The sequence below is a fragment of the Manis javanica genome, chromosome 2 (genome assembly GCF_040802235.1).
Source record: "Manis javanica isolate MJ-LG chromosome 2, MJ_LKY, whole genome shotgun sequence".
In the NCBI taxonomy this organism is placed as follows: Eukaryota; Metazoa; Chordata; class Mammalia; order Pholidota; family Manidae; genus Manis; species Manis javanica.
In genome coordinates this window covers 207,972,664-207,999,045 of record NC_133157.1, presented here as the reverse complement: position 1 = coordinate 207,999,045, position 26,382 = coordinate 207,972,664, and the positions used below count along the sequence as shown (strand labels likewise).

At 40.5% G+C, this 26,382-nt stretch overlaps 2 protein-coding genes across 2 annotated transcripts in view; both read right to left on the bottom strand.

Annotated features, from left to right (window-relative positions):
* Window positions 1-6,199, bottom strand: part of LOC140848020 (beta-1-syntrophin-like) — a 168,066-nt gene extending 161,867 nt beyond the window's left edge. Inside the window, exon 1 of the mRNA XM_073230075.1 lies at window positions 5,190-6,199. Coding sequence (XP_073086176.1) covers window positions 5,190-5,763 — 574 coding nt within the window. The 5' untranslated portion in view covers window positions 5,764-6,199. The remainder of the gene's footprint in view (window positions 1-5,189) is intronic.
* Window positions 6,200-13,291: 7,092 nt separating this feature from the next.
* The window catches only part of LOC140845705 (serine/threonine-protein kinase TAO1-like), an 88,674-nt gene continuing 75,583 nt past the window's right edge, over window positions 13,292-26,382 (bottom strand). Inside the window, exons 18-22 of the mRNA XM_073220520.1 lie at window positions 21,006-21,151; window positions 20,247-20,336; window positions 18,241-18,348; window positions 14,567-14,691; window positions 13,292-13,960 (exon numbers count right to left, since the gene is read on the bottom strand). Of these exons, the coding sequence (XP_073076621.1) occupies window positions 13,930-13,960; window positions 14,567-14,691; window positions 18,241-18,348; window positions 20,247-20,336; window positions 21,006-21,151 (500 nt within the window). The 3' untranslated portion in view covers window positions 13,292-13,929. The remainder of the gene's footprint in view (window positions 13,961-14,566; window positions 14,692-18,240; window positions 18,349-20,246; window positions 20,337-21,005; window positions 21,152-26,382) is intronic.

The following is a 26,382-nucleotide window of genomic DNA, read 5'->3' as shown; positions in this document are numbered from 1 at the left end:
AGCAGTGCTCCCTTATCCACAGGAGATAGATTCCAATACCCCCAGTGGTTGCGTGGAACCTCAGATAATGCTAAACCTTATGAATTATGTATTTTCCTATAGTACATACCCATGATAAAAGTTTAATTTTTAAACTAAGTAAGAGATTAACTACAAAAACTAATACTAAAATAGAACAATTGTAATAATATACTGCAATAAAAGTGATATGAATGTGGTTTATCTCTCTCTCTCTCAAAAATATCTTATTGTCCTGCACTCATTCTTCTTGTGATGATGTGCGATGAGAAGGAGTAAGGTGATGACGGAGGCGTTGTGGTGTGGCGTTAGGTTACTAGTGACTTTTGACAATCCGTAAGTATGTTTCCAGATGGCAGCCGTTGACCCTGGGTAGCTAAAACTCCAGGAAGTGAACCCAAAACCTTGGATCATTGGGGATGATTAGATAAAATGGTAAAATAGAATTTGCATTCTTATAGAACACTGGTTCTTATAGATCCCCTCCTCCATACCAGTTGGGGCACTTATGGAGGCATTGTAGAGGTCAAGGGGAGTGGTGGGCACAAGCGTTTAGTGATAGCAGCCAGGGCTCCTGGACCTCTTGCAGCCTCGGAGGTAGTCTGCCACTGGGCAAGACTTTTCCAGATCCCAAATGATACCACCCCCTCCCCACCATCTTCATTTGTAGCTACATGTTGATGGTAATTTTACATACAGGTCCTAGCATCTGCCTCCTGCATCATGACCTCTGGTGTGGCTGTACCAAGCATTTATCCATTGAAATCTTTTTTTTTTAAATGACTTCACATCTCCATTTTATTAATGTAATAAAGTTTTATATAGATTTCTAAGTATAGAGTTAGGTTATATTATTTATGAAATTTGTTTCATAATAAAGGGGTACTAGATTTGTTATTAAAAGTGTGTCGGGTCTGAATTTATAGGATTTGAAGTGTAAAAGGTTAGAGATAGCTTAACCCAGCTTCCTAGTTTCTCATTGAAGAAAATCAAGGCCCAACTAGATAGAGCATTCTGTTAAAAAAGTGTTAGTTGAAAGATAACAGCCCAAGTTTCAAGACTTTAATTCCAGAGTTCCTGGGTATTCTTTAGAATCTGAACATCTAAATTAAGTAAAATTCTTTAAAATTCAAATTCTCTTCTAATCCTGCGATTCTTTGCCAGCAAAATCACTTTCCCTTCCCTTGGACCCCAGCTCCAGCCACACCATCCCCACTTCCACCACTGGAGCAAGTGATTGTGAAAGTGTCATTTTACATGATCTCTATGGTCAAGCACTCCTGGGAGTGGAGGGAGGAAGAGCTTTGATGAGCAGGGCTAACATCAACAACCCTCTCTGACTTTCACCTTTGTGTTTTCACTCTTTCCCCTCCAGTTCCATAGGAGGCCTTTTGGACCCAGAGGTGATCAGTCTACCCCAACTTCCACATCCCAATATGAGACGACCAGAGCATGCTACATTCCTTGATCTCAACATAGTTATAGAGAAACTAATGTTAGTGTAACTTCAAGGACAAAAAGTTGATATATTTCAAATTACTGTTTTACTATTAATCTAAGGACAAAAATTTCCTCCCTCCTCCAGCCCAGAGCTACTAAGGATATTTATGCATGTGTGCCCTGCACAACTCCAGAGGGCGCCATTCACACTGTAGTCTACCTGAATGGTGCCCTGGGAATTATGGGGTTCAATGTCTGCATGGCTGAAAGCAGGGTTCCTGTTCCCACTCCCTAAAATGGGAAATGGGTCAAAGTGTGAAGACTTCTGTTCTCATCTTTGGTTAAACACTAACTTGGCACCATTTATTCACTATTTAAGTTTGAATTACAATTTAGTCTCCTTGCTGGCCATGTGTCCTACCATGGAGGCCCTGTCTCATTGTAAAGTTGGCCATATCACAGCAGCTCCCTCTTGGTAGCCAGATACTTGTGCATTAGGGTCTTAAGACTCAGTCCCCTTTCCTGTCCCTTCCTTTTGAGTAGCCTACAAAACTGCTGTTTCCTATTCTAAGTTGTCCCAAGCACTTCAGCATATTTGAGGAGCAGGGCAGAACATCTTGAGCCCAATAACTGATGAAGCTTCCACTGATGTATGTAGTTGAAGGAACAGCTCAGAATATCAATTTCACCCAGAGGTTACAAGTATGAGCTTTTAAGTCATAAGCCATAGAGACCTGGAAGTCTCCGAGCTATGTTACTTTGAGCAAATAACCTACCATCTGTAAACTTTAGTTTTCTCATCAGTGAAATGAACAATAGTACTAGCCTCATGGAGTTACTGAAAGTGTCACATGAACAAATGCAAGTAACATGGCACTTGAGTTGTTCAAGAAATGTTAGCTATTGTGATGACTCTCTTTCCCCAGAGGAACGGCCTTCTAACATTATAATTTTATAGTAACAAAAAAAAGTAGAATAAAAATGAGAATATAAACTCTAGTAAAGGAAGAGGAAAGGATTATCCCTTAAGAGGCCAATTTCATCTTCACTGCATTTGAATTGTAAAAATAACTAATCAGAGCAGGCATTTGATACACGCCTTTTTTAATTTTAACTTCTCAGAGTGCTTTTCCATACAGCAGTCCTGTAAAGTAAGCATGGTCAGCCAGTTTCTCTATTCCTATTTTTAAGAAGACACTGGGGCTCAAGGATGTTAAGATAATTCTGGGGCAGAATTCACAGCTTGAACACAGGCATGAAACTTGGTGTTGAACACTGCAATTCAATGTTGAGGTAGTGACACTAGTAGAGGTAAGCGACTCTCCACTAGAGGGCGCATTCCCTGTAAGGGGTATGCATTGGCCATGGTTGAGGGACTAATCTCCATTTAAAAAGTGTATTTGCCATATAAACATGTCTTGAAGACATTTCTTAGCCCTCTTGTCCAACCAGATTACACCTACAAGACCATTCCTTTGTAGAAATTTTGGATAAAGACTGCATCTCAGAATATGAGCCAGGGTGTTTGTGATTTTATAAAGCCCTTCCGATGGTGGTAATGCGACCCTTCAGTGGAGAATCCAGGTACTAGGCCTCGCTGCAAAAGACGAGATGTGTGATACTTGATTTGATGGTATATGATCACTGCTACCACACTTAGGACCAACACTTCACTTCAGAATTAAGAGACACTGTTTTGCAGGGCGCGTGAGGGGTTGGCAGGGGGGTACTCCACTTGCTTCTCTATTAGGATAATTCTCTATAGTAGTCAATTTCTGAAAACTCAGATTGGGAATAAGACTGCTACCCCAAGCCTAAGTGGTTCGTGTCTAGGAGTCCCGCAGGCCTTCCTCCCCCAGAGGTCCTGCCTGCAATACAGGACAACCCAGTTGTAAGAATGTCATGTTAGAGGTTTCTACAAAACTCACTTTTCAGTTGCTGCATCAATGAAGACATAACTGCTTGATATGTGTGTGTGTGTGTGTGTGTGTGTGTGTGTGTGTGTGTGTGTGTGTGTGTGTGGGGTTTTCACTACAGGGAGTCACCATTTCTTCTCTTTTTGGGTGAAAGATATATTTTAGTTCCTTGCCAAGTCATTACATTTTAAGAGGCTTTTTAAAAAACTTTTCAAGTTTCACATTAAAGTGAAACCAAGAAGAGACGTAAAGAAGAGTAGTGCCTTGAGATAAAATAATCTGCCTTTTGTCCTCCCTGATATTTATGGTAAATATTGCAAGCTGAGCAGGTGTCCAGCTGTTTATAGTCCAAACTACACTTGCCCCAGATCTCACCTGCCCCTTGTCACAGGAACCAACACATACTTGAGTCAAGAAAACTTTTTTCTATTTACTTATGTTAATCATCAAGCCAAAGCAAATAGCCTCCCATTTTCTGGATCCAGGGTAGCAATTAAATATGAAGACATCACAAATCCTCTAGACAAATGAAGGGGGAAAAACCCACTGCATTCTAGGCCAGGAGGTGGGCCATCATGTACCAGAGAATGGCATCAGCTGTCACATGTAACAAACTTGGTTTCCCAACTTTGAACTTTCTCAGTTTCACACACCAGCATCACAGCTGGTGAGCAGGAAATTGACAAGTCCTTAATTTAGGACTTAAATCAACCACCAGTTTACAAGGTCTCAGTTGAAACATTCTGGTTTATTAATTCACTCAGCACTCAATATACAGTTATGGGGAAGCCAGGTAAATAGACAAAATAATTGCACGACATTAGTGCTGACAGAGGTATACACAAAGCAAGCTAAGGGGCAGAGAGGTAGATAGCAAGTGAAAAACACAGCCGTAATGGGAAATGAGAAGACATTATCCACTTAATACCCTACTGTCCTTCTCCCGCCCACACACCACCTAACCACAAAAGGGGACAAAAACCTTGCTACCTATTCTATTCATACCCGATCATTAGGGGACCGGGACAGTAGCTCTCAAGAGAGTACTTTCTAAGGTGCCTCACACAGTGGGAACTGTTTACAAAGCAAAGTTGTTTCCACACCACTCCGGAAAAATCCCCGGAAAAGGCAGGCAGGAAAGCCCTTCACCAGCCCTCCACCCACAGCAACCTGGAATCCAGACTGACCGGCCAAACACCTGGCACCAGAAGCGAACTTATGCCGAGAGCTGCAACATACTTCCTGGCCCTTGGCACGACGCCCCAGCTACAAACCCAGTTTCCAAATTGCACGGAGAGAAGTTGGGAAGGCTGGTCGGCAGTCCGGGGCGTTCAAACATTGCCACCCCTCTCTGGCCCCTTTAGTATTCAACCCTTTTGGCTGGGTTGCCCAGGCTTGTAAAGGGAAACTTGTGCCAAAGCAGAAAACTGATTATCAGAGTTGCGATTAGTCAAGGAGTTCGCCGGGTAACGTGGGCGGCTGCCCTTCATTTCCAGGGGGACGTCCCAGCCTCTGTGCTACACTTGGATATCCGCAGGTAAAAATGAGGCAACGTACAGGAAGCATTCGACCCGTGCTTGGCGCACAGCAGGAGCTCAAGAAACCCCGCTCGCCTAGCCTTTCACACACCCCTGCTGGGTCCGAGCCTGTAACGACGATAGGGTGGGGACAAGTTGCCCCCAGGTGTGTAAGAGTTGTCATAACTCCATGCCACCCACACACCCGGGCCTCCTGGGGTGTGAAGGCGGGTGGGTGTGAGGCCGCGGGAGCCGGAGGGTGGGTGTGTGCGCGCCGCGCGCGGCGTTAACCCCTTACCTTCCAGCAGCACCTCCTTGCCAGCGCGCTTCAGCGCCTGCACCCCCTCGTCGTGGGTGGCGTCCCGCAGGTCGGCTCCGTTCACAGACAGGATGGCGTCGCCCACGTACAGGGCTTGGGTCTGGTCTGCCGCCAGCCCCTTGAAGATCTTGCTGATAAGGATGGGCATCTTGTTCTCCTTGCCCCCCTTGATGCTGATGCCCAACCCGCCCAGCTCCGGCTTCAGCACCTTCACGCCACGCTTCTGGTTCGAGATGGACTCGGGCACCTGCTCGGGCAGGTCGGTGAAGGCGGTGCGGACCCCGGCGGGCGAGTCCGGAGGCTGCGCGCCCCCGGCCCCCGGGTGCCCGGCTCCAGCGCCCCTGCAGAACGAGCCATTGGTAGCGGTCCCGATGCCGTTGTACGCCGCAGCGCCCTCCTCGCAGCTCAGAACCAGGGCGTCCTCACTCAAGTTCACCAGAACGTTGTGCCAGCGATCCCGCACCAAAATTTCCAGCAGCCCGCTCCGCTGCGCCCGGCCGCCTTCCCCGCCGGCCGGCCCCGCCGCTGCCGCCGCCGTCGCCGCTACCGCCATCTTACCGGCATTCTTAAAATGCCATGTGATTGCAAAAGGGGGAAAAGTGGGGAAGGTTGCGGGGGGAGGACGCGGGGCCTGGGGGAACGAGGAGAGCGCGCCTCTCTGGGAGCAGGCTGGGCGCGGGGCTCGGCTCCCGGAGTTCGCGGGCGCGCCGGGCGCGAGTTGCCCGCCGCAGCCCGGCTGGTTCCCCTCGCCTGATCCTGGGCGGGGTGGAGCAACGTAAAAGAAGAAGGAGAGACAGAAACAGGGGAGGAAAAAAGGCCAGCGGCCGGTTGCAAAACCCCGAACCAAGGGGGGCCGCGGCGCGGCCAAGCGCCGGGGAGCGTCGGAAGGAGGAGACACTCGCGCGGGGAAGGGCGGGGACCGAGCGCCCGGCCGCCGCTCACCTGTTCCGGCCGCCGCAGCTTCGGCGGCCGCCGCGCGCCGGCCCAGACCCTGGCCTCCCCCCTCCGCGGAGCGCGCGTCGCCGCGGGGGCAGCTCCCCTAGCGCCTTCTCCCCACCCCGCCCCAGCCCGCTCTGCTCCACTCCCTTCTCGGCCGGCGCCCACACCGCCCCCCTGCCGGGTCGGGGCGGCCTGCCTTGGGCCCCTCACTCATACTCCGGAGCCCCCTTGCCTTTCACACCCCCCGCTGACTGTCCCTCAGGCCTAACCCCACGGGGTGTCTAGATCCAGGTCTCCTCACTCTGGCTTCCTCACACCAAGGCTTGGCTTCCCCTGCTGAGTTCCTACGGGTCTCTCCTTGGCGTAAGAACTCTCTGGTGGACTCAGACCGAGGCCCAGGGCTCTCTGAGAGTCAGGAGGGGAGGCTGTCCCAGGAAACCGGAGGCAGACGTCAGCATAACCCTAGTGCCCCAAACCTCCTTTCTTTAAATGCAGGGCATCTTTCTACCGCGGCTCTGGAGAGGTGTCTGTCCTGCCAGGGTCTTCGGGAGGTCACGGCCTGCCCCACACCTCGGGGACACATGTTCTAGCTCCAACGCATGGTATGTCTGTGCTTCTGACTTAATCATTTTTTCCCCAGTGCTTCCTGGGACTCTTTCTTTTTTCCCAAGATCCAATATAGGAAGTCCACCATTTAAGAACTCAGCTTCAATGGATCATGTCTTAAAAGTTCCTTTAGAAGTTACTAACTTGGAGCTCGAGTTGCATTTTTCCAGGGGAGCAATATAATCTTGAGTTACCTTCCCAGGCCAGTCTAGAAAATGCTAGCAGAACCCATGACAAAGCTGAGCCGCCCTGAGTCCTCCTGGTCCTTGAACCCCTCAGGTTATCCACCCACCATTTTTCATAGACCTCTTTAAGTGTATTATGCTTCCCATGCACCTCGCCTTTCAGCTCTTTCCCCTCTCAATAACAAAAGAAAACTCACAGAAGAAAACTCACAAATCGGTTAATTCCTAAAGGTTAACCCAACACAGCAAGGTGTCAGGAGGAAAGAAATCTTACTGAACAGATTCCAACCGATGTGGGAATCATCACTGAACGTTCTCTAACCCTTCCAGAATGACTCATACTTTTCACTGAGAATAACTGAAAGCCCAGAGGAATGCCTGAAAACCACGGTCCCAGAATGAAATGAAAACATTTGGTTTTTTGAGGAGGGGAAGTCACTGCAGGCAGGTCAGTGGTCACCCTTGGATCAGTGTTTCTGCTTGCAGCTCCTGTCTTTCCTGTACTTTTAACCCACCATTTTCCAAAAGCTCATTATTCTGTCATATAAAGGTACCCACGGCAGGGAGAGCACGTGCAGGATCAGACAGGGAGCTGATGTGGGTGTACCACGGTGGGTGGGAAAGCCAGCTGGACCTGACCTCTTCTTTGGAGGCTGCAGGTTCGTGCATATCACTTTGCAGGGAAATCAGAGCCTGAGTGTCCGTGTGCAAACCCAAACTCACATGAGGGAGACAGGCACCAGAATGCCAGTGTGGCGATTAAGATTTCAACAAGCACCTGTCCCTGCACCAAAATTCTCCATTTGCATCACACCTGTATCTTGTCTCCGTGGTCAGGCAATCTGTGAGTCCCAGGTATACTAGGAGTAATTTATCAATTTGCCATAAGATGTTACAAGCTTTAGGATGGAAATTCCTCAGAATCCCTGTGATAAACACATTTTTTTTTTCTCTGTAAGCAAACCTACATGGGAAGGAATAGGTTGTTTTTTGAAAGTTTCAACAGAAGGGAGACAAATTTCTACTATCATTACGTCTGAGACATGCATACTAGCAGGAAATGGTTTTGCCAATGGAATTATAACAACCCCATTCTAAGTGCTTTACACTCTGTCCTCCTGGCAATTCTTGGGAATATTTACTATAATTATCACTCCCATTTCACAGGTGAAAAAGTAGAGATACAAGTTGAATACTCTGCCCAGGTCACATGGCCAGTAAATGACAGAGTCAGGATTTAAAATCAGCTATGGAGACTGGATTCTTAACCATTGTCCTGCAGTCTCCTGAAAATACTCAGAGCCCACTAGCTGCATGTTACCTCGCTCTGACGCCAGCCTTTCTACTGGGAGGGGAGCACAGAGGGTTAAGGCCCTTCTCCTAGATGCATATGACAAGGCAGGGCCAGTCTTTGCCTCTGTCCTCTCTGTCTTTCCAAGGTTAGAGAACACCCTGCCCTCCCCTATTGACACTTTTTTTTTCTTTAGACATGTTAACATAGTGAAACTGGTGACTGTCATGGTCTTACTGGCCTAGAAACCTTATCTTATACCTCAGACAGCTCTGCGTATCTGGGCTCTGATTAGTAATGCTGACACTCCAAGGTAAGCCTTACTTATCTCATTTCTTAGGTCTCTGTCGACTTGGGATTCCTGCACTCCAATCCCTAACACTTAGCATTAGGACAGATCACACTCTCCTGGGACTCCTCTTTTAAAGAAGGGCCACTGGAAAGGGCTGAAAAGACATCCAGCTTCCTCATTTTTTAAGTTTGACATTGGAAGCTCAGAGTTTAGCAATGACGGACCCAAGGCCACAGAGTGTGTTTGTGGAAAGCTGCAACTGAATAATTATGCCTACCAGTCCAACTTAAATATTCCAGAAATTACACCTGGAGCTCCCCTCCCTATTTTGTTTTAAACCAGGTTTTTTTTTTTGCTTAGCTCTGTCCCATGTTCTATTTCCTCCTTTTGTCCTAAACTATTGACTTCCATTTCCCATTCTGCCAAAACTGGGATCCTCATGTGTGCCCCTTTCCTGTGGGATGTACCTTTTCCTACACAAGTTTGGTGGACTCAGGTTTGCAGGAGCAGGTCACACAACCCTCAACTCCACCGAGCCGAGGATCTGGCAGCAGGCAGCTGCAAGTGGCGGACAGAACTGTGCTCATCCAGTCATTGCACAAAGGTTTTTGTGCACCTGCTAAGTCCCAGGCACTGCTGTAGGTGCTGGGATACGGGAGCAGATAAACTAGCACAGATGTGCCCTGTGAAGCTGACATTGTAGTGGGTGGTAGGATGGTGGTGGAGAAAGACTACAAACACATAAGACAGTTTGCTGGAGAAGTAAATGCTAAAAAGAGAAGAATGGAGAGCAACGGGGTCAAGAGTGACTAGGGTGGCCAGGGACAATGGGAGAGGTGGCTGTTAAGGAAAGCTTTTGTGAGGATACAAGGTGAATAGATTTATGTGCGTACAAGGTGGAGAGGGAGGAAGAGGAAACAGCTCCTTGATACCTGTGGGAAAATTAGAGAACAGGAGGAGAGAGGTGCAGGAGGGGTGCTTGAAATGCAACATTCCTAAGGTGAGTCCTAGCCACAGAAATACACATGGGACTGAACGCTCCTTGAGGACCTGCTTTTGTAAAGAACTGAGAAAATGCTGGAAGCAGGCCCCCCTCCCCACCAAGGCTGCAAAGATGATTAAGAGAGGAAGACAGACATAGGCATGTTCACAAAGAGTACAACAGGGAGAACGGGGCAAGGAGCCAGCCTCTGGGCTCCAAATCACAATGCTGGGTTAAAGATTCTCATTTTAAAGATGAAGCGCTGAGACCAGGGATGGCACATGAACAGAAGGCTGAGTAGGGGTCTTTCTCCTCTGGTGTTCCCCATTTGGCTAACAGGGGGCATCATCAATTCTAAAAAGGTTAGCAAACACCCTCTATTGCATGTACCTGGGCGGGTCCTTGGTAAACTAGATAGACCACCAGCCAGACTTGGAGCCAGCCAGCCGGTCAGGTGAGAATTATCTGGTTGCTCACTGCGTTCAGATTGCTGTGGTAAGGACTTTTTAGGAGCAAGGCTAGCCCAAGGCAGAATTTAAAGTACTTAGGTGTTTATCTTCCACCTTCTCTTATGAGTTGTACTCCCTCTGCCTCCCTTCCCTAACAACCTGCTGTTCAAATAAATCTTATACCAGTCTTTTAATATCTGTCATGTCAATTTAAGTCATTTTTCCTGAGGTAATACACATTTGACTCTTCTTCAGAACTGTAGAATGACAGGTTAGATTCCGTAGTAAACACATGTTGAAATCCTAATAGGCAAGGTATCCTCCCACATACGGGGGACTTGAGCAAGTTGGCCTAAATAGGCATATGGGATGCCCTGGTGCAAGGGGGAGGAGGAATAAGAAACCAGTTTCTTTCATAGGCATCTTTAGAATAATTTTAAATGAAAAAGACTTCAAATTTCAAGTAACTATTTCAGGATCTTGCTAGTTTCTCCTTCAAATTCCAAATGAGGTTTGTTATTAAATTACTTTCAAACCCTTTGGAATCAGAGGTCTGTCTGTATGTGAGGGAAACTCTAACTCTTTTTTACACATGTCCACCTTTTTTGTGAATCATTCCCATATACACTCCCCTGATTCATGAGAAACTTCCTCGTGTACTCTGCCACACACCCTGAAAGCCCACTTCTGTTCATCACCCAATTTACTCCCTCGTGCTGTAACAGTTTCCCCTAGATAATCTCCCTGTTAACTCTCTGCACTGAACTCTCGGTCCATCGCTGTGGCTATGTGAAGACCCTCTTTGATCCTAGATTGATTTCCCATCTATCCCTTCTGTTCCCGAACTCTAGCTTAAACTTGGGCTATTTCTCAAATACCACGTCTCCACCCTACTGCACTACCTGGCTACAGCATGATCTTCTTTGCTCCAGAAATCTCTCAAAGGTTCTAGTGACATTTTTTATGTTTCTAGATCATGGAATGCTTATGGTTTTCCATTGTTTATCATTTAGCAAACTCCAACACTTTCTTTAAATTACTTTCTGTCTCTTCCCCAAAACCCCTAACAATCTAGAGACTTGGAATGGCTTAAACTCTCTCATTTTTCCATTGTAATGCATTCCTCTATTACCATCAGTCAGACATGAGTATCTTTAAGGAAAGAAACTTCAACGAATTCCACCCCACACCGGGTTTGTAATTTGAAACTAGTCCCTTTAGTTCTAATACTTAAGTTGAGCTTGAAATTTTTATTCTAATTGGGTAGATACATAGCAAGGATGAATACCAATTAGTAAATAATATCGGGTGATTTTCAGGTTTTAGAATCTAAACTTTAGATGTTAAGCTAAAGAAATACTCTCTTGAACTTGTGGAGGACAAACCAAGTTTCACGGAAGAGTGACTTAAGGAAGTGAGGCTTTAGAGAACGAGGTAAGACAGGACAAACATTCCTAGCAGGGAAAACAATTGGGCCAGAGGCAGGAACAAAGGATGTGCAGATTATCTTCATTGAGCAAGGGATTGATCAGCTCAGATGGATTCGGGAAAGAAATAAGACAGGGATCTGATGAAAAAATAGTATTAATATCAGAATGCTTGGCTGCACATGCTAGACTCCCAACTGACACTAAAGACACCAAATGGGAAGCACATGAGTCACATAAGCAACCCGCCAACGGCAAGAGAAAGGCTAGCCTCATGCACAGCCGGAGCGGACACTAGCATACCTCAGTCTTTCAGACCGCACAAGGCCCAACCATGGCCACGGGCAGCTCCAAGTTCACGGTGCCCAGCTCAGCTTCTCTTCATCTCGCTTAAGAAAAAACATCCAAAGGAAGAAAGAGCTCAGATGGATGGCCCAGCCTGGATCACATGTCCACACTGGTAGCCATAGATACCATGATGGGCAGCCCCCAAAATAGCCCCATGGCTGGAATGGGGATGATAAGCAATTCACCAAAAGAAAGGGATGTATTTACCAGAAGCAGGCAGCAAAGAGGGCTGGGCCAAACCAAGTGATAAGGACCCCTGCTCTAGTGTAAGCAAGGACTGTTGCTGAACTGTCAATGAGGATGCTTTAATCTTAAAAATAAAAATAATTTTAAATTGTCTTATTGAAAAAAAAAAAAGTGTGGCCAACGGCGGCCGGAACGTTGGGCGTGTGGGCTGGACGACCCGGCGGGGACTGACTTCCGCCTGGGTGCCTCGGCGTTTGTTGGAAGCCAACGAGCTGGTCCAGGAACAACTAAATGACGTTTTTCACCAGAATGACCCCAGGAGCATAAAACATGAAAAATAAAATAAATAAATAAAAAATAAAATAAAATAAAAGAAAGAAAGAAAAGAAAAAATAAAATAAAATAAAATAAAGAAAAGAAAATAAAAATAATAAAATATAAAATAAATACATAAAATAATAAATATAAAATAATAAATATAAAATAAAATAAAATAAATAAAATAAAATTTTGGAAAAGGACTGGAGTCACCTTATAAGCAGGGGAAAACAGGAATTCAGGTTGAGGGGCAGTGGTCTGGAAAACAGTAAGCATTCCAGTTCATGGTGGCTGTCACTATTACACATATACACATAAACATAAAAGAGAATCAGAACTAACATTTGAAAGTGCTTACAAAAAGCCATTTTATGTTCTGTGCAATATTCAATCAACTCTGTAGAAAGCCATTCAAGGTCACATCAATATGGAGAGAAGGATAGGAACTCAGACTTGAGTTTGACAAACTTCACATCATGTCCCTTTGCCTCTAGGTCACCCTGCCATCTTTGCCACATTTTAGGCTTCAGTTAACTGAAACTTAGATTTTACATGTGTGCTCCTCTGAGTGAGAGCCTTTAAAATTGTTTTTAAAGGGAAGCCCCCAGGAGGATGAACCTCTCTTCCAGAGAGTGGGTCTTTAGCAGCCTTAGCATTGCTGTGTTTTAAGCTCTCACACACAGGCTTTCTGAAAGGTTAAAAAACCGTGACCATTCTTCTGAGTGTCCCCGACACCAATGCACCGCAGTAAAAGCAGCTTCAGATTAGTCAGAGCAAGCGAGTCCTATTTTTGCACGAATGCAAAAAGAGTTTATGTCCATTCATTTATTTTCCACAAAGTCAAGAAACTGATCAGTTCATTTTGGGATTGTTGGAGATTTCATTTTTTTCTTTCCTACTTTTTCTTATTTTTTTTAAGAGGGAATTTTATTTTGCTCAATAGAACCTACTTAGAGTGAACTTAGATTCTGTCCCATAAAGTCCACTATAATCAGTGAGTTCTGAAATCTTTTCAAGGCTAAAGCTACTATTTTTCTATTTGAAGGTCAATGACTGATTACATCAAATAATACAAGTAAATTATTACTCTAAACCTCATGATTTTAGATATGAAAAAGCAATCACATTGTAAAAATAAGGCAATTCACTAGAATATTGTTAATTTTTAAATATTCACTTTAGTAACATTTTGTACATCTCACAAATCTCAAGTGTTAACTTTCCTGATTTTTATTTATTGGCAATAAGGGTTACAGGATACTGAAAATTTTAAAAAGACTCATAGTTTTGTATCCATCAAATCAATTTCCATTTTATTTTATGCAATACTATTTCAAGTCTAATAATTTACACATAAATAAAATGTGTAAGTATCTATTATTTTTTCCTTAAGGAAGATTGCTGGTGTAGTCTTTATACTGTCAAAGTAAGTTAATAACTGAAGGAATAGAAGTAAATCAAAGAGCTATGTTCCCCCCATTTAATATTTGAAACAGAAAAATATACCCTATTTAATAATTACTAAAAATTATTTTTAATAATTTATGCATGTCCAAAAAATCCACAAATCACTTCTACAGACTACTTTTAAGTTACTTAATATAAATATGTTCAAACTATCAATTTTTACCTTCTTACCTCGTCCATAAAAGGTGGCATTGAGATCTGCAGAACCCATATGATGCTGGAGCGTGAGCTATCGGCCACTGCGTTTGGCTAAGTAAAACCTTCAGCAAATCAAATCAGGTTTCAGAGAATCATGCAATTTATACGTGGGAAACTATAACCACAGGATAACAACTTTAACAAATGTGTCTGGAAGGGAGACTTTGAAAGCTCAAGGAAATCTCAGGAATCAAGCTCAGCTCCAGTAACTTACAGAAAAGGAAACAATAAAAGGAGGGGGGAGGGAGACGGAGATAGAGGGAAAAAGACTTAAGTGATTCCGCTAGGTATTAAATGACAAACGTAGCATACTAAAAAATTTCTACTGGTACACTTGCCCCTGGCCTCTGCTCAGTCACTGCTGTTCTGAAGACTACCTTTCTTCATAATCAATTCACCCTAAGCCACTGTTAGACATCAACAACACAAAATATACTCCTAACCATGCACTGAATGCTGAAGAAAAGACATTAATAAACATTCCTCTGAAAAGAATGTATACAGCTCTTTCTTACAAGTTGAAAAGCATAGGGATAATAACTTCTCCTTTAGAACATGAGGTTAAAAATGGAGTATAGCCTCAATCAGGGACACTACCAATGCTCAAATTTATTTCAATTTTGGACAATTATTTGCACTCAGAAAAGCAAAGTTGTATTTCTGTTTACCTTCTGAATATCTCAAAAGCATGTCTTGGGGCTGGTGGGATGTTGCACTTTGGTGTGGCTGATGGAGTGGGCCAGTATCCTGTCATTAGCACCCGGATTGTGAGGTCAACACCACCTAAAGATACCTGTGCAGAAGAGAAAGACATATGCCCCCCAATTAACTAGGATTTGTTACCCATTCCACATTGACACTGTGTTAGAGTTATCAAAGTAGTTAGCTCCATGTCCAATATCTAGCACATAACTCTTCTTAAAGGTTAGACCTATCCCAGTGTATTCCAAATTTTAACTATCTTGGGAAATATTTATAATTATTGCTTATGTTGTTGGCTTTATAAAAAACTAATCAAAGGATAACTCTATGCATGTGAACAAAGTCTTACTGGTGTCACTGAGAAGTGTAACATTATGGCTTGTAAGCTGATTTACAGATAAAATATCAAGGGACCATATATCACCATCATTTTAAAGAAATTTCTATGGTAGTATCTTTTATCTCAGCTTTTAAATCTTTTAAACCATCTTAACATACAAACAACATATTTCTAGTATACCATTCACATTTCAACTACATTGACAAAACTTGTTTTTTACATGTAGTTCACATTTTAACAACCTCTCCACGGGACACTGTATATCCAGTCCTACATAGTAGGCGATCTAAATATTTGTATAATGTATGACTACCTCTAGAAAATATACATAAGAAATACTGTCACAATTATTTATTCTTTGAACAAATTTAATTTTAAAGAAAACAATAAAGTGTATCAATAGGAATTTTTAAGGGTGAAGTATTATCTTTATTATTGATATTCACAGCTTGTTCTAAACCATTACGCCATTTTTATCTAACCTTCATGATTTGGTGATAACGGATTCTTAAAAGAGAGAAATTAAATCTATAATATAAAGAAGTTTTCCACAGTCAGATTTCTCCCCACATATCTACTAATTGTTTACTCCACTTTAGAAAAACTGCAACTAGAAATCTTAGATGATGCATAGGAGAGATGATCATAGCAGAGATTCTCAGAGGATGAAAAGAGTAGGTCGGATAACTGTTTTTGTTGAAATTGGGGACTGGGAGTGGGGGGTCACAACTTGATTCAATATATCCTAGACAATGAAGTCTTTTTATCTTTCTCCCATATATCCACACAATTCCTTAATATTCAAGTCTTTGCTCAAAATGTCATTTTTTCTAAAGGAGGCCTTCCCTAACCACGTTTCCCTGCTGCAGATTTCCTCTGCAGCTCCTATCAGCAGCTAAGGTGCTATGTTTATTTATCTGGTTCATTATCTGTCTCCCAGATCAGAATGTAAGCTCCATCATAGCAGGATTTGTGTCTATTTTGTTCTGCTATAAATACCCACTTCTACAACAATGCTTTGCACAGAAAACATTTGATGAATTACTTGTTAAATAGAAGGGAAAAAAAACCTTAAAGAACTTTTACTAAAAGTTTGTATTGTCTCTTTCTAACTATCTTAGCAATATTTGAGGCCACTTAGCCTATATTCAGATAGCACATGACAGGGGCAAATACACAGACAGAGGTACCAGAAAAGTTTGTTAGGATCTGATGTGATTTGTGATATAAACAGAAATATGATTGTAAGATGGTTTTCCTTACATGTCCCTGTTTTAAAGATAAAAACAGAGGTAAAAATGGACAAATACTTAAATTTATTTCAGCTTAAGATTTAGCTAAGTAAAATATACCACAATTATTATAAGAATTTCAAGAAAGTACTTATTTTATGACTTCTAAAAGAAAGTGAAGAGCCAGTGTCTTGGTATATTTCAGCAGACCGAGAACCTTTAAGAAAGTTACAAAGAATCATCAGCTGCAGGATTGGTGATATTTTAAAAGGGCTCGAAGATTTCAGAAAGCTCAAGATCTGTTTTGATTAATCTGTCACTTTTCATCAAATTTGTCTAATGCAGATTGAGGTATAGGAAATTTAGAGCTTAAGGTCCTTAGCATAAACAATTATGAGAAAGCTAATAATTCCTTGTAAATAGTGGCTTTATAGTTAAGTAGAAGCTGCAATCAAATTAGCAGAAAAAATGGAGCATCTTGATAAGTACTCTCCTTACTGTAGTTAACAAATTACTAAACAAATACTCTACCAGAGTGAGAGGTATGTCTGAACAATCAAGATTTAAGTCTGGAAAACTCACAAACTTTAAACAACTGAAAGGCAAACAGATCTGATGAAATCATTATGTTGAATAATCATTCTCTCCCTCTTTTTAAATGAGACAACCCCAACAAAGTAGTCAAGAGCAAAGAACCTAATTTTCTTGTCAAAGGGCCTTCAAGATCACAGGCCAGGTAATTTTCAACAATACCTAAAACAGTAAGGGTGTTGAACCTTCCCTTACAGGTAGTTTCAACAGAGTATTTATTCCAACTAGTTGTCTCGCTGTAGCTCTCAATATATGTAAAGTTAGTCGAAGAATAAGAATGAACAGAAAAAAAAACTGAATCACATGAAAATATGTATCAATGTATTAAAGTTACAAATCCCTAAACAATCTAAAAAAGACAAAAGTATCTAGGATCATCACATTATTCAGTTTCTCCCCAACCGAATTTCTATTTACTGTAGACTTTTATCTTTTCTGCTCTCAGCTCATCTACACTACAAATATGAGGCAAATTATACAACTATTTAAAATAGAGAGGGACCAGAAGTCCCAGTAATGCCTTAATATATATAAATGCCCATTTCTATAGAATTAGGTATTTTCATTTATTTTACTTGTGAAGAGACTATGGAACCAGTAGAAGTGATCTCATATTTAAATATCAGCAGAAAGATCTCCAAATTTCTTTCATGGGTGTGACATGTCTTAATTACAAAGCAGTATATACTATTTGAGAGAGAAAATGTCAAAGAAAAGCTGGAGTTCTCTAAAACTTAAGGTTAAAGGTGAAGTTGAAAAACAGTAAGAAAGAAACAAAATTCTGAACTTCACTGAATCCTCACAAAAACCCCCGCTGGACTCCAAAGCTGTATAGATTCTAGCTTACTGCCTTTTGGGAGTCACAATACAAAATCACATTTAAAATGCACTGGTGTCAGTGTTTAATATTCAGTTCGTCAGACATCAGGCCCATTTAGGCTGATCTTACAGATGTGAATGAGGAGACTGAGGCACAGGATAGCGGGGAAACAAGTCTCCTACAGCACAGCGCTGGGTGCTGAGGGCGAGTGAAAGCAAGAGCACTAAAACTCAGGACGCCTGTCTCGGCCCATGATTCTTTCCGTGATCTAGAATGGTTACAGCAGCAGAATCACTGTTCATTAAATGTTCAGTGCGTTCCTTCATGTAGGGAGGATAAACTTAGTTTTAGAAGAGTAAGAAATAAGTATTTTAACATTGATAGTTAGAAGAAGAGCTTATCTGGGGGAAAATGATTTTTAAAGCACTCGGACAATACATATGTTGTCTCTCATGACATTTAAGGAACCAACCCCAGCAATTCAATTCTCATAATGGATGAAAATGCCCACTGCAGAAGACTACATGAGCTGATGAATAACAGTGTCATATACTTTAAACCAATGTAATATTGTTATCAACGATGCTTTAATTAAAAACAAAAAGACTTTAAATGAATGAATTTCATTTAAAAGTAGAAATAAGTGGAGAATCTTACCCCAGTTGTCTGTAGATGTTGCCTGAATTCATCCATAGTTATGCTTGAGATGCTCATATCCCTAAACATTCCTTCCAGTTCTGATGTTAACTGACATCCACATTCAGTCTATGAAGGAAAAACACAAACATAAATAAATGAGGGATTTTGGGATGAGAAAATGTACAAAGAAATAAACTATTCCAAGCTACTGCCATCTTTTCTAAATCTTTCCAAGAGTTGCTCTATGAATAACCCAAGGATTCTATTTTATAATGTAGATTCCCAGACTCTTTCAGATTCTGATATGCCTTCCTGATGGTAGGGCCCAGAACTCTGTTTTTAACAAGCATCTCAGGCGGTAATGGGTAAAGGTAGTCTATGGACCACACTTTGTGAAACAGAACTATACGGTGATACTCCCCATTTCCATGAAAGTGCCCTGTCATACCAAGAGAAATTCCAGCCAACTCTGAATGTCCCAGAACCTGTACAAAAGTATAACCTGCTGAAAAAAAAAAATCTACCTTTGCTAATTAAAAAAGATTTTAACTAAATTAAGTATTTTCTAATCATATGCTACTAGTGTTTAATCATGTGGTAAACATCAGTTGGTTGGACAGACTCCATTCCATCTTGTGTACCACTTACCTTTCACTTAGATATCACATTTTTTTCAGAGTCATCAGAAACACTTTTATTTGTGAGAAGTCTCCTTGCCAAGTGTTGCTCATAATAACATTCAAATATATCTTTTTCTTGCATCAACCTTAAAAGGACCATTGCCTTATCCAATACTGTTTCTACTTCTTGTTCTGTTTGCTGAAAAATCAATGAAAAGAAGATTTAACAATTAAAACATTGTAGTTCTACCAAAATAGCACCATAGTTCATCTATATTTAAAACCAGTACTGTTTGGTAACAAATCATCGGGTTGAGAACTCTAAGGAGGAGGGAACCGGCCTGAGAGAGGGCCCCCTGCTTCAGACAGCACGAGCACAGCTCCCACATCCCCGCCCAGCACAGCCCTCATCCGGGGGCAGAGTGGAGCTCCAGGCCCCAGGGCTCCGCTGAGATGGAGGCATGCAGTGACACGCAGCAGGATTAAAGGGTGACTTAAACAGATGCAATGAAATTTTAAGCACAAAAATCTTGCAACAACTTTAGAAAATTACACAACCAAAAGGACTGCTTATTTTCATTTAAACTCAATTGAAACCTAAATTTTCCCAAAGAAGGGTAATAATTTCTTATTAATTAAAAGAGTCAAAAGACCCCTTGCCTGTTGCCCTTATCTTTTAAGGAAAGACAAGATGATAGTGGTGCAGTTGGTATAAAGCTTGTATTAAAATTTATGGAAGACCAAACAGATGTGTCTTTTCTATTCTGTGTCCATGGTCATCTTCTTCCTGTTTCTTTGTTGCAGCTGCCTGCCTGAGAACCTACAGACATTTGTTTTTCCTTTTTGCTTCATAAGTTCCAAAATGAATTTAAAAAAATAATAAATTTTATGTGTGATCACAATATGCTTAATATGATTTTCTATGCTGTGGTGAGCTTCCAAGGTCCCAGTATATATAATAAAGGCTTAAAAATGAGCTTCAACATATGCTTTCAAACTATTTTTTGATAGCCATTCTGGTTTATGCCTTCAAATTTTCTGCATCCAGGTATTGTTTGATACACAGACCCCAGACCAGATGACAGCAAACAACATTCTATGCTGCAGATAGCTGTTTGCTAGTTACATCTCTATAGCATATCTGACTCTTGCTGTCTATAGACTGGTCAGTAACTATGGCTATGTAGTTCTTTGTTTTTATGTCAATTACACATTAAGAGAAATGGCAAAGTTCTTCTTACCGCATCAAATACTTAAACAATTCTTTTCAAAAATCACAGTACACATGTAAGCGAAGTACACAGTACAGCAAAGAATAATGAATGCTTAATTTCAGACTTACAAAATACAGTTTTTGTATTTACAAATAAAATTTAATGTGTTTTCACACACATTTATACTTACCCCTTTTACTCCCTTTTTTAGCTTATCATCAATAAATAATGATAAACTCAGGGGACCTGGAGTTGCAGTTGAGAAAATATTCCAAGTCACCTGCAATAGTTTGTTTAAAGAGCCGGTCATTATTAAATGATTCCTGGAGGAAGCGATCAAACCTACTCTTCAGATCCAATAAGCCCTTTCAAAAAACAAAAGAAATTTAGTATATATTATTAATAATATTTCTATTAACAATATACTGGTGATCATGTATGATTATTATCATTTTGCTGATACATGTGTGTATTCAGTGTTAAACTCATAGATTCTGTTTTGTTTTCAACTTATTTTCATTTCATTGTCTCAACTAATGGGTGAATCCAACAAGAGCTTTAAAAATATTCAAAAAAAGCTTCTTATTTATACTTAAAAAATGGAAAACTGCAGCATAATTTATTCATAATACTAATTGAAAGCAAAACCATTTTGAAACTAACAGTAACAAACAGTTTTTCTTCCTACACAGGAGGTGTATGAACACTAAGGCATATAAGGGCTTCATCAAATATTTGAGTAAGTGAAAAGAGCAGCTGAGTCCTGCTACCCGATATAAATAGGCCTACTTTGCAAAATTCTAAAATATTTAGGATAATTTACACATATTAATTTACCCTTGGGACAAAGTAAAAAATACATAATATATAGCTTAATAAAAGTGACCTTTTAGCACTTGTCAAAACCACTTTGTCATAAACTTATAGAGAATTTTCTATATTTACTGACCTGAATATAATCAATGGGGTTCTTTCTGTTTCCTTCCTCAGAAACAAGGGCTTTACCTTGTTCCCTCAAGCAGGAACTCACACACACACACATGGTCTTCAAACCATTTGGCACACGACTAAATAACTTGTACATGCAAGCAAGATCTGTAATCAGAAAACACAAAAACCAGCTACATTAAAGATTAGGAAAAATATGTTAATCTCTCATCATGCTGATCTGTGATACTTGAAGAGGCCTTGGCACAGGAAAAACTACTAAAAGGAAAGAAAAAACCTCTACCAAACTGGAAAGGGAAAAAAAAATCAGGGCTAATGATTATTATTTCAACTCATGAAATGCAGCTTTCAGATTAGTGCTTTGAAATATCAATAAAATATCGTTAACAAATTTGTTTACATGGAAAAGATGATGCCCAAAGACTGTAAACAATAAAGCCACAAATAAATGAAAACTGTTTTGAGTTTCTATGTAATTTATCCTATATAATTCTAATCTAGAACCTGGTTATTCTACAAAATGTCAGTCAAAAAAACAACTTTAATTATGGTACAACTGGTAGTCAACCTAATAAGGAAGAAATTTAAAAACCAACTTAAAATCTTACAGATATTTTTCAACATTCCTATCTCACAAATTCAAACACCAACCAGGACAACAAACAAATAAAAATAAACAAAGGTTTATTTCATTATACATCATGGTGAAGTCTATATGAAATTACAAATTAAAGCATAAGTTCCTATTCTTTAATATATTCTTCAGAGCAATTCCTAGTTATTTCCCAGGTAATGGCCTAAGCCAGTAACATCTGTTTTTTAAAAAATGGTTTATCTCACTATATTGTTTTTATTTAAAATGAAAACTCTGGACTCTGTTCATGTTTTTAAATCATTTTTCACAAGATTAAAATATGGAGTTAAAATACTTTTCTATATGTCTAGTGTTTCTCTAAAGTAATTGCTTACTGGGAGACTATAGTGTCAGAACTTGACAATCATATAAAAAAGTTTTACAATCAGGAACTTTTGAAAATGGGAGTTAGAACAGTGGTTACCAGATCCAGGATTTTTTCTATAAAGTACTAGGTAGTAATACCTTGACACACTGCTCAAGAGCATGGCCTAGCACAACTAAGACATTTTGCACTTAGATTGCTAGTGGAAAGTTAGGACAACTGGAACTAGGATTTAAAACTTTAATTTAGAATCACAGGCAACTGGTTAGTTGCTGAAAATATTTAGTACTAAATAGAGAACTACAGTAAGTAGCTATGCTGCTATTTCTACATTTATGTACTTACTAAGTGCTTGCCATGTGTTAGGCAAACTCAGTGCCTTTGCCACAAGTCTCCATGCAGGTTACAGAGATGCTGTAAATTCAGGCATGCCCAACAACCTCTCCATCAAACATTACCTAGTTTCCTAATCTTCAACCCATTTAATCTTTCCCCACCCAGCTCTCTAAAGTATGTAAGAGAACATTAACTGAATAACCAAAAAGTATGTTAGAAAACTTATTGATTCTCTAATTCTTTAATTGGAGGAAATGGCTTTTCATAAAGTCCTAGTCTGCCAGCAAGCACTTAGACTGAGGTCAACTATGCAGCCCATGGACCTATGCCCACGGCCTGTTTTTGTACAGTTCACATACTAAAAATAGTTTACACATGTTTAAGTGGTTGAAAGAAGAAATCAAATAATGTTTCATAGGAACATAGTAAAGATTTATTCATTTGTGTTACTGTGTATGCCTACTTTCTTTCCTATTACAGCAGAGATGAGTAGTTTACCATATGGTCCAGATGACTAAAATATTTACTATCTGGCCCTTTGCAAAAATTGTGTGCTAACCCAAATTAGACCTTAGACATCTAGAAAACATGACAAACAGACTTAAAAATGACTGATTTTTGTTTTTGTTTGCTTTTACAAACAGCAGAAGGGTCTTTGAAAATGTATATTTCTCTGTTTTAAGAAAGCAACAAATTTACATACAACTTGTCAGGAACTTAACACAAATATATAAATAGTACTCTTCAAAACACAAAGCTAGGATTCCACTAGTAGTACAACCTCTCCACAATTTTTCTTTTCCCTTCTCTTATTTATATACTTCTCTCTTTCTCACTTAAAATTTTTATTTTCATTCCCTAGGTATATTTCTTTTACAAGAAGTGAGTGGCTAAAACAGTAACACTTCATTAAGAAGCAGGAGATGAGTTTAAGAGTATCATGTTTATTTTTTAACACTATACATCAGTGATTTAAAGAGCCATAGTTTTAAAACAAAGCTTTAGAAAATTAAGAATGAAGACATCACTGTTAATTATACTGCTTGCAATTTCTTCTGAAATACTTGTCACAAAAGTATTGTGTTCAGGAAAGTAAATGGAAATACCCCAAAAGAGTAAAGGCTACAGTTACTCCAAATGTTTATTTTTATGTAATTCTCTTTTCTCCTTTTTTAGTCTTTGACTTCAGAGTTCTTCTTCAGGGTTCCCAAAACCAATCCACCAATTTATCTAAATACACTGACATGGAAGCATTTTTGGTATCTCATCACAACTAACTCCCAAAGGAAAGAAAACAAAAATGTTAAGATTAGAAATTCAGATTTTCAGAGAATCACAAAAATTACAGGAGCGTATACAGGAATGGAGGGAGCCCAAACCCTATGGCCTATGAAAACAGAGTACAGGAGTAGATGAGGAGCTCATGGGCCTCACCAACAATACTAGACTTGCCTCTGGATTAAAATGCAAAATGAGGGAATATAAGATGAAAAAAAAGAAAAAAATAGCACCAATTCAATTCACAAGAAATACCTAAAATTCTCATAAATATAAAGTTTTACTGTTAAAACTTATCAAAGTAACAATAGTGAGAAATTAATGATAGGGCATTTACAGTAATTTTATTTTTATAGGAAAATAAAAAAAATTACTGAGAACCTGGTAGAATTATAAGGATTTACTTATGTTCAATTGCCAAAATATAAATGTTAAAATCAGGAAACTGGCAGTGGCAATTATCACTATCTAACTCCCAGAACTCATTCAAGTTTTGTCAGTGATTCCAGCCAAAGGATCTAGTTCAGCAGCACACACTGCATTTACTTGTCAAGGCCCTTTACTCTCCTTCAGTGAGGAACAGTTCTTCTCTCGACTTCCATGACCTTGGTATCCTTAAAGATTACAGGCAAGTTAGTGCACAGGATGTTCATCATCTGGTTTCATGTGTTTCCTCATGATGTGAGTCAGGTGGGGTATCTAGGGAGGAAATACCATGGAAGTATTGCTGTGTCCTTCTCATTGCTGCTATCGGCTGGGGCACGACTTCAGTCGATCCTGCTCCTGCTGATGTTCACTTAGATCACTTGACCAGGGCGGCATCTGCTGGCCTCTCCTAACAGGGAACTAGGAGTAACTTCCAAGTTACTCTTCAACCTTTTGTAATCTGAGGCTCTGTTCACCTTTGTTCATTCCCTTTCCTCTCTCTTCTGCAGATTGCATACTCTTTATTGAATTATCATCAAGCTTGCTGTTTCTTCTTCTCTCAGTTCAGAGATAGTGTTGAGCCCCTTTAATAAATGATACATTTCAATGATTGTACTTTTCATCCCAAGAATTTCCATTTCATTTATAATTTCTAGCTCTTTATTGATAGTTTCTATTTGTTGTGATGTTGACATCACACCTTCCTTTACCTCTTTTATCATAATTTCCTTCAGTTCTTGGAACATGTTAATAATGGCTACTTTGAAGTCTGTGTTAAATCTAACATCTGGTCCCTCTCACAGACTATTTCTGCTGCCAGCTCTTTTTCCTGGGTATGGGTCACACTTTCCTATTTCTTTATGTGTCTCATATTTCTTTGTTAGTAACTGGGCATTTCGGGCAATATGTTATAAAGATTCTGGAGTCCCCCCTCTCCTGAGCTTGCTATTGTTTGCTTACTTGTTTAGTAACTGAAGGGACCACTGTAGTGAAGACTGTTACCCCTAGAACGTGAAGCCTCCTCTGAGGTTCTCAGCCTTGGGCATGTGTACTGCCATCCTGGGGTGGCTGTTTTTTTTTTCAAGCATATAATTGGGCCAACAAGACGAACACCTGTGAAACAGGCAGTGTAAGATGTAAAATGTTAAATTGTTTCCCTAAGGCTTGTTTTCTCACTCTTCAAATTATAAATGCATCCAGAGCAAAGATTACATTTTCCACTAATTGTATCTTTTAAAACACTTGGTGCTTTCCTGGGCATAAAGTGAGCACCCAGTATATTGGTGTTAGGAGACAGCGAGTATAGAGGCTGGATAATTATGGAAAAAGTAGAAAGTCTGGACTATTAAGACAAGTTCAGGTTTCACTAAATGCCAGAAAAAGACAATCTGAAACTCAGAGGGGTGGTGATCCTCTCAAGATCACATAATCAGAGACAGATGAGGCAGGAGCCCCAAATCCTTGCCCAATACATCTTCCCCAGAGCCCGCTGCCTGCCTAGGTCAGCACAGCCCACATGGTATCCACTTCACAGATTTCCATCTCATGGGACTAAAAGGTTCCTTCTGTTCTTCCTATACTATTTCTATCTCAGCATTTTTAGGAAATTTAATCTTGATGCTTGTCCCATATCCCTGCCCTACCTCAAATAATTATAGCAAGCAATATTTCCTCATTGTTTCTCCCAACTTTTATTCTTTTCAATATTGGTTTTTATATAGTTGTAGTCAAACTATATATAGAATACTGTGTTATATGTCAAATACACAATATACTTGACCAAAGCAAGCCTGCCCCCCAGGGGACATGTGGGAACATGTGGGGACTGTATCAGTTACCAAAACCAAGCAGGAGGGTGTGCAGGCCCACTGGTGAAGGTCAGGGAGGCTGTGAAATATCGTGCAGTGTGCAGGACAAACCCCTGGACCCCACGGAAGCATTACCTGATCCAAAATCTCAGTGAAGCAGCAGTTGAAAAACTCTGTTATACTTTTTGCAACTTATTTTACTTCACATATAGAGTTCAATATTACTGCAGGGCCTTTGAATTAATTTAGTCTATGTGCTAGCTTGCTGGCACATTGTGGGTACTGAAGGAAACTTATTAATGGATGCATCATAGTCCATTGAGTTAATGTGAAGAAATTTCCACAACTATTCCCCTATTGTGGGACATTAAGGTTAAGAGATTTTGCTCCTAAAAATAACACTGCAATGAACATTATGAAAGTATCTTAATTTGAATTACTTCCTTTGGATTAACTCCCAGGTGTGAGATAGTCTGCTGCAGAAAAGGAGACTGTGAATGTTTTGTGAGTAATACCACATGTTTTAGGTTCTTCAGATCAGGATTTGCCTTATTTAATGTTTGAATCACTA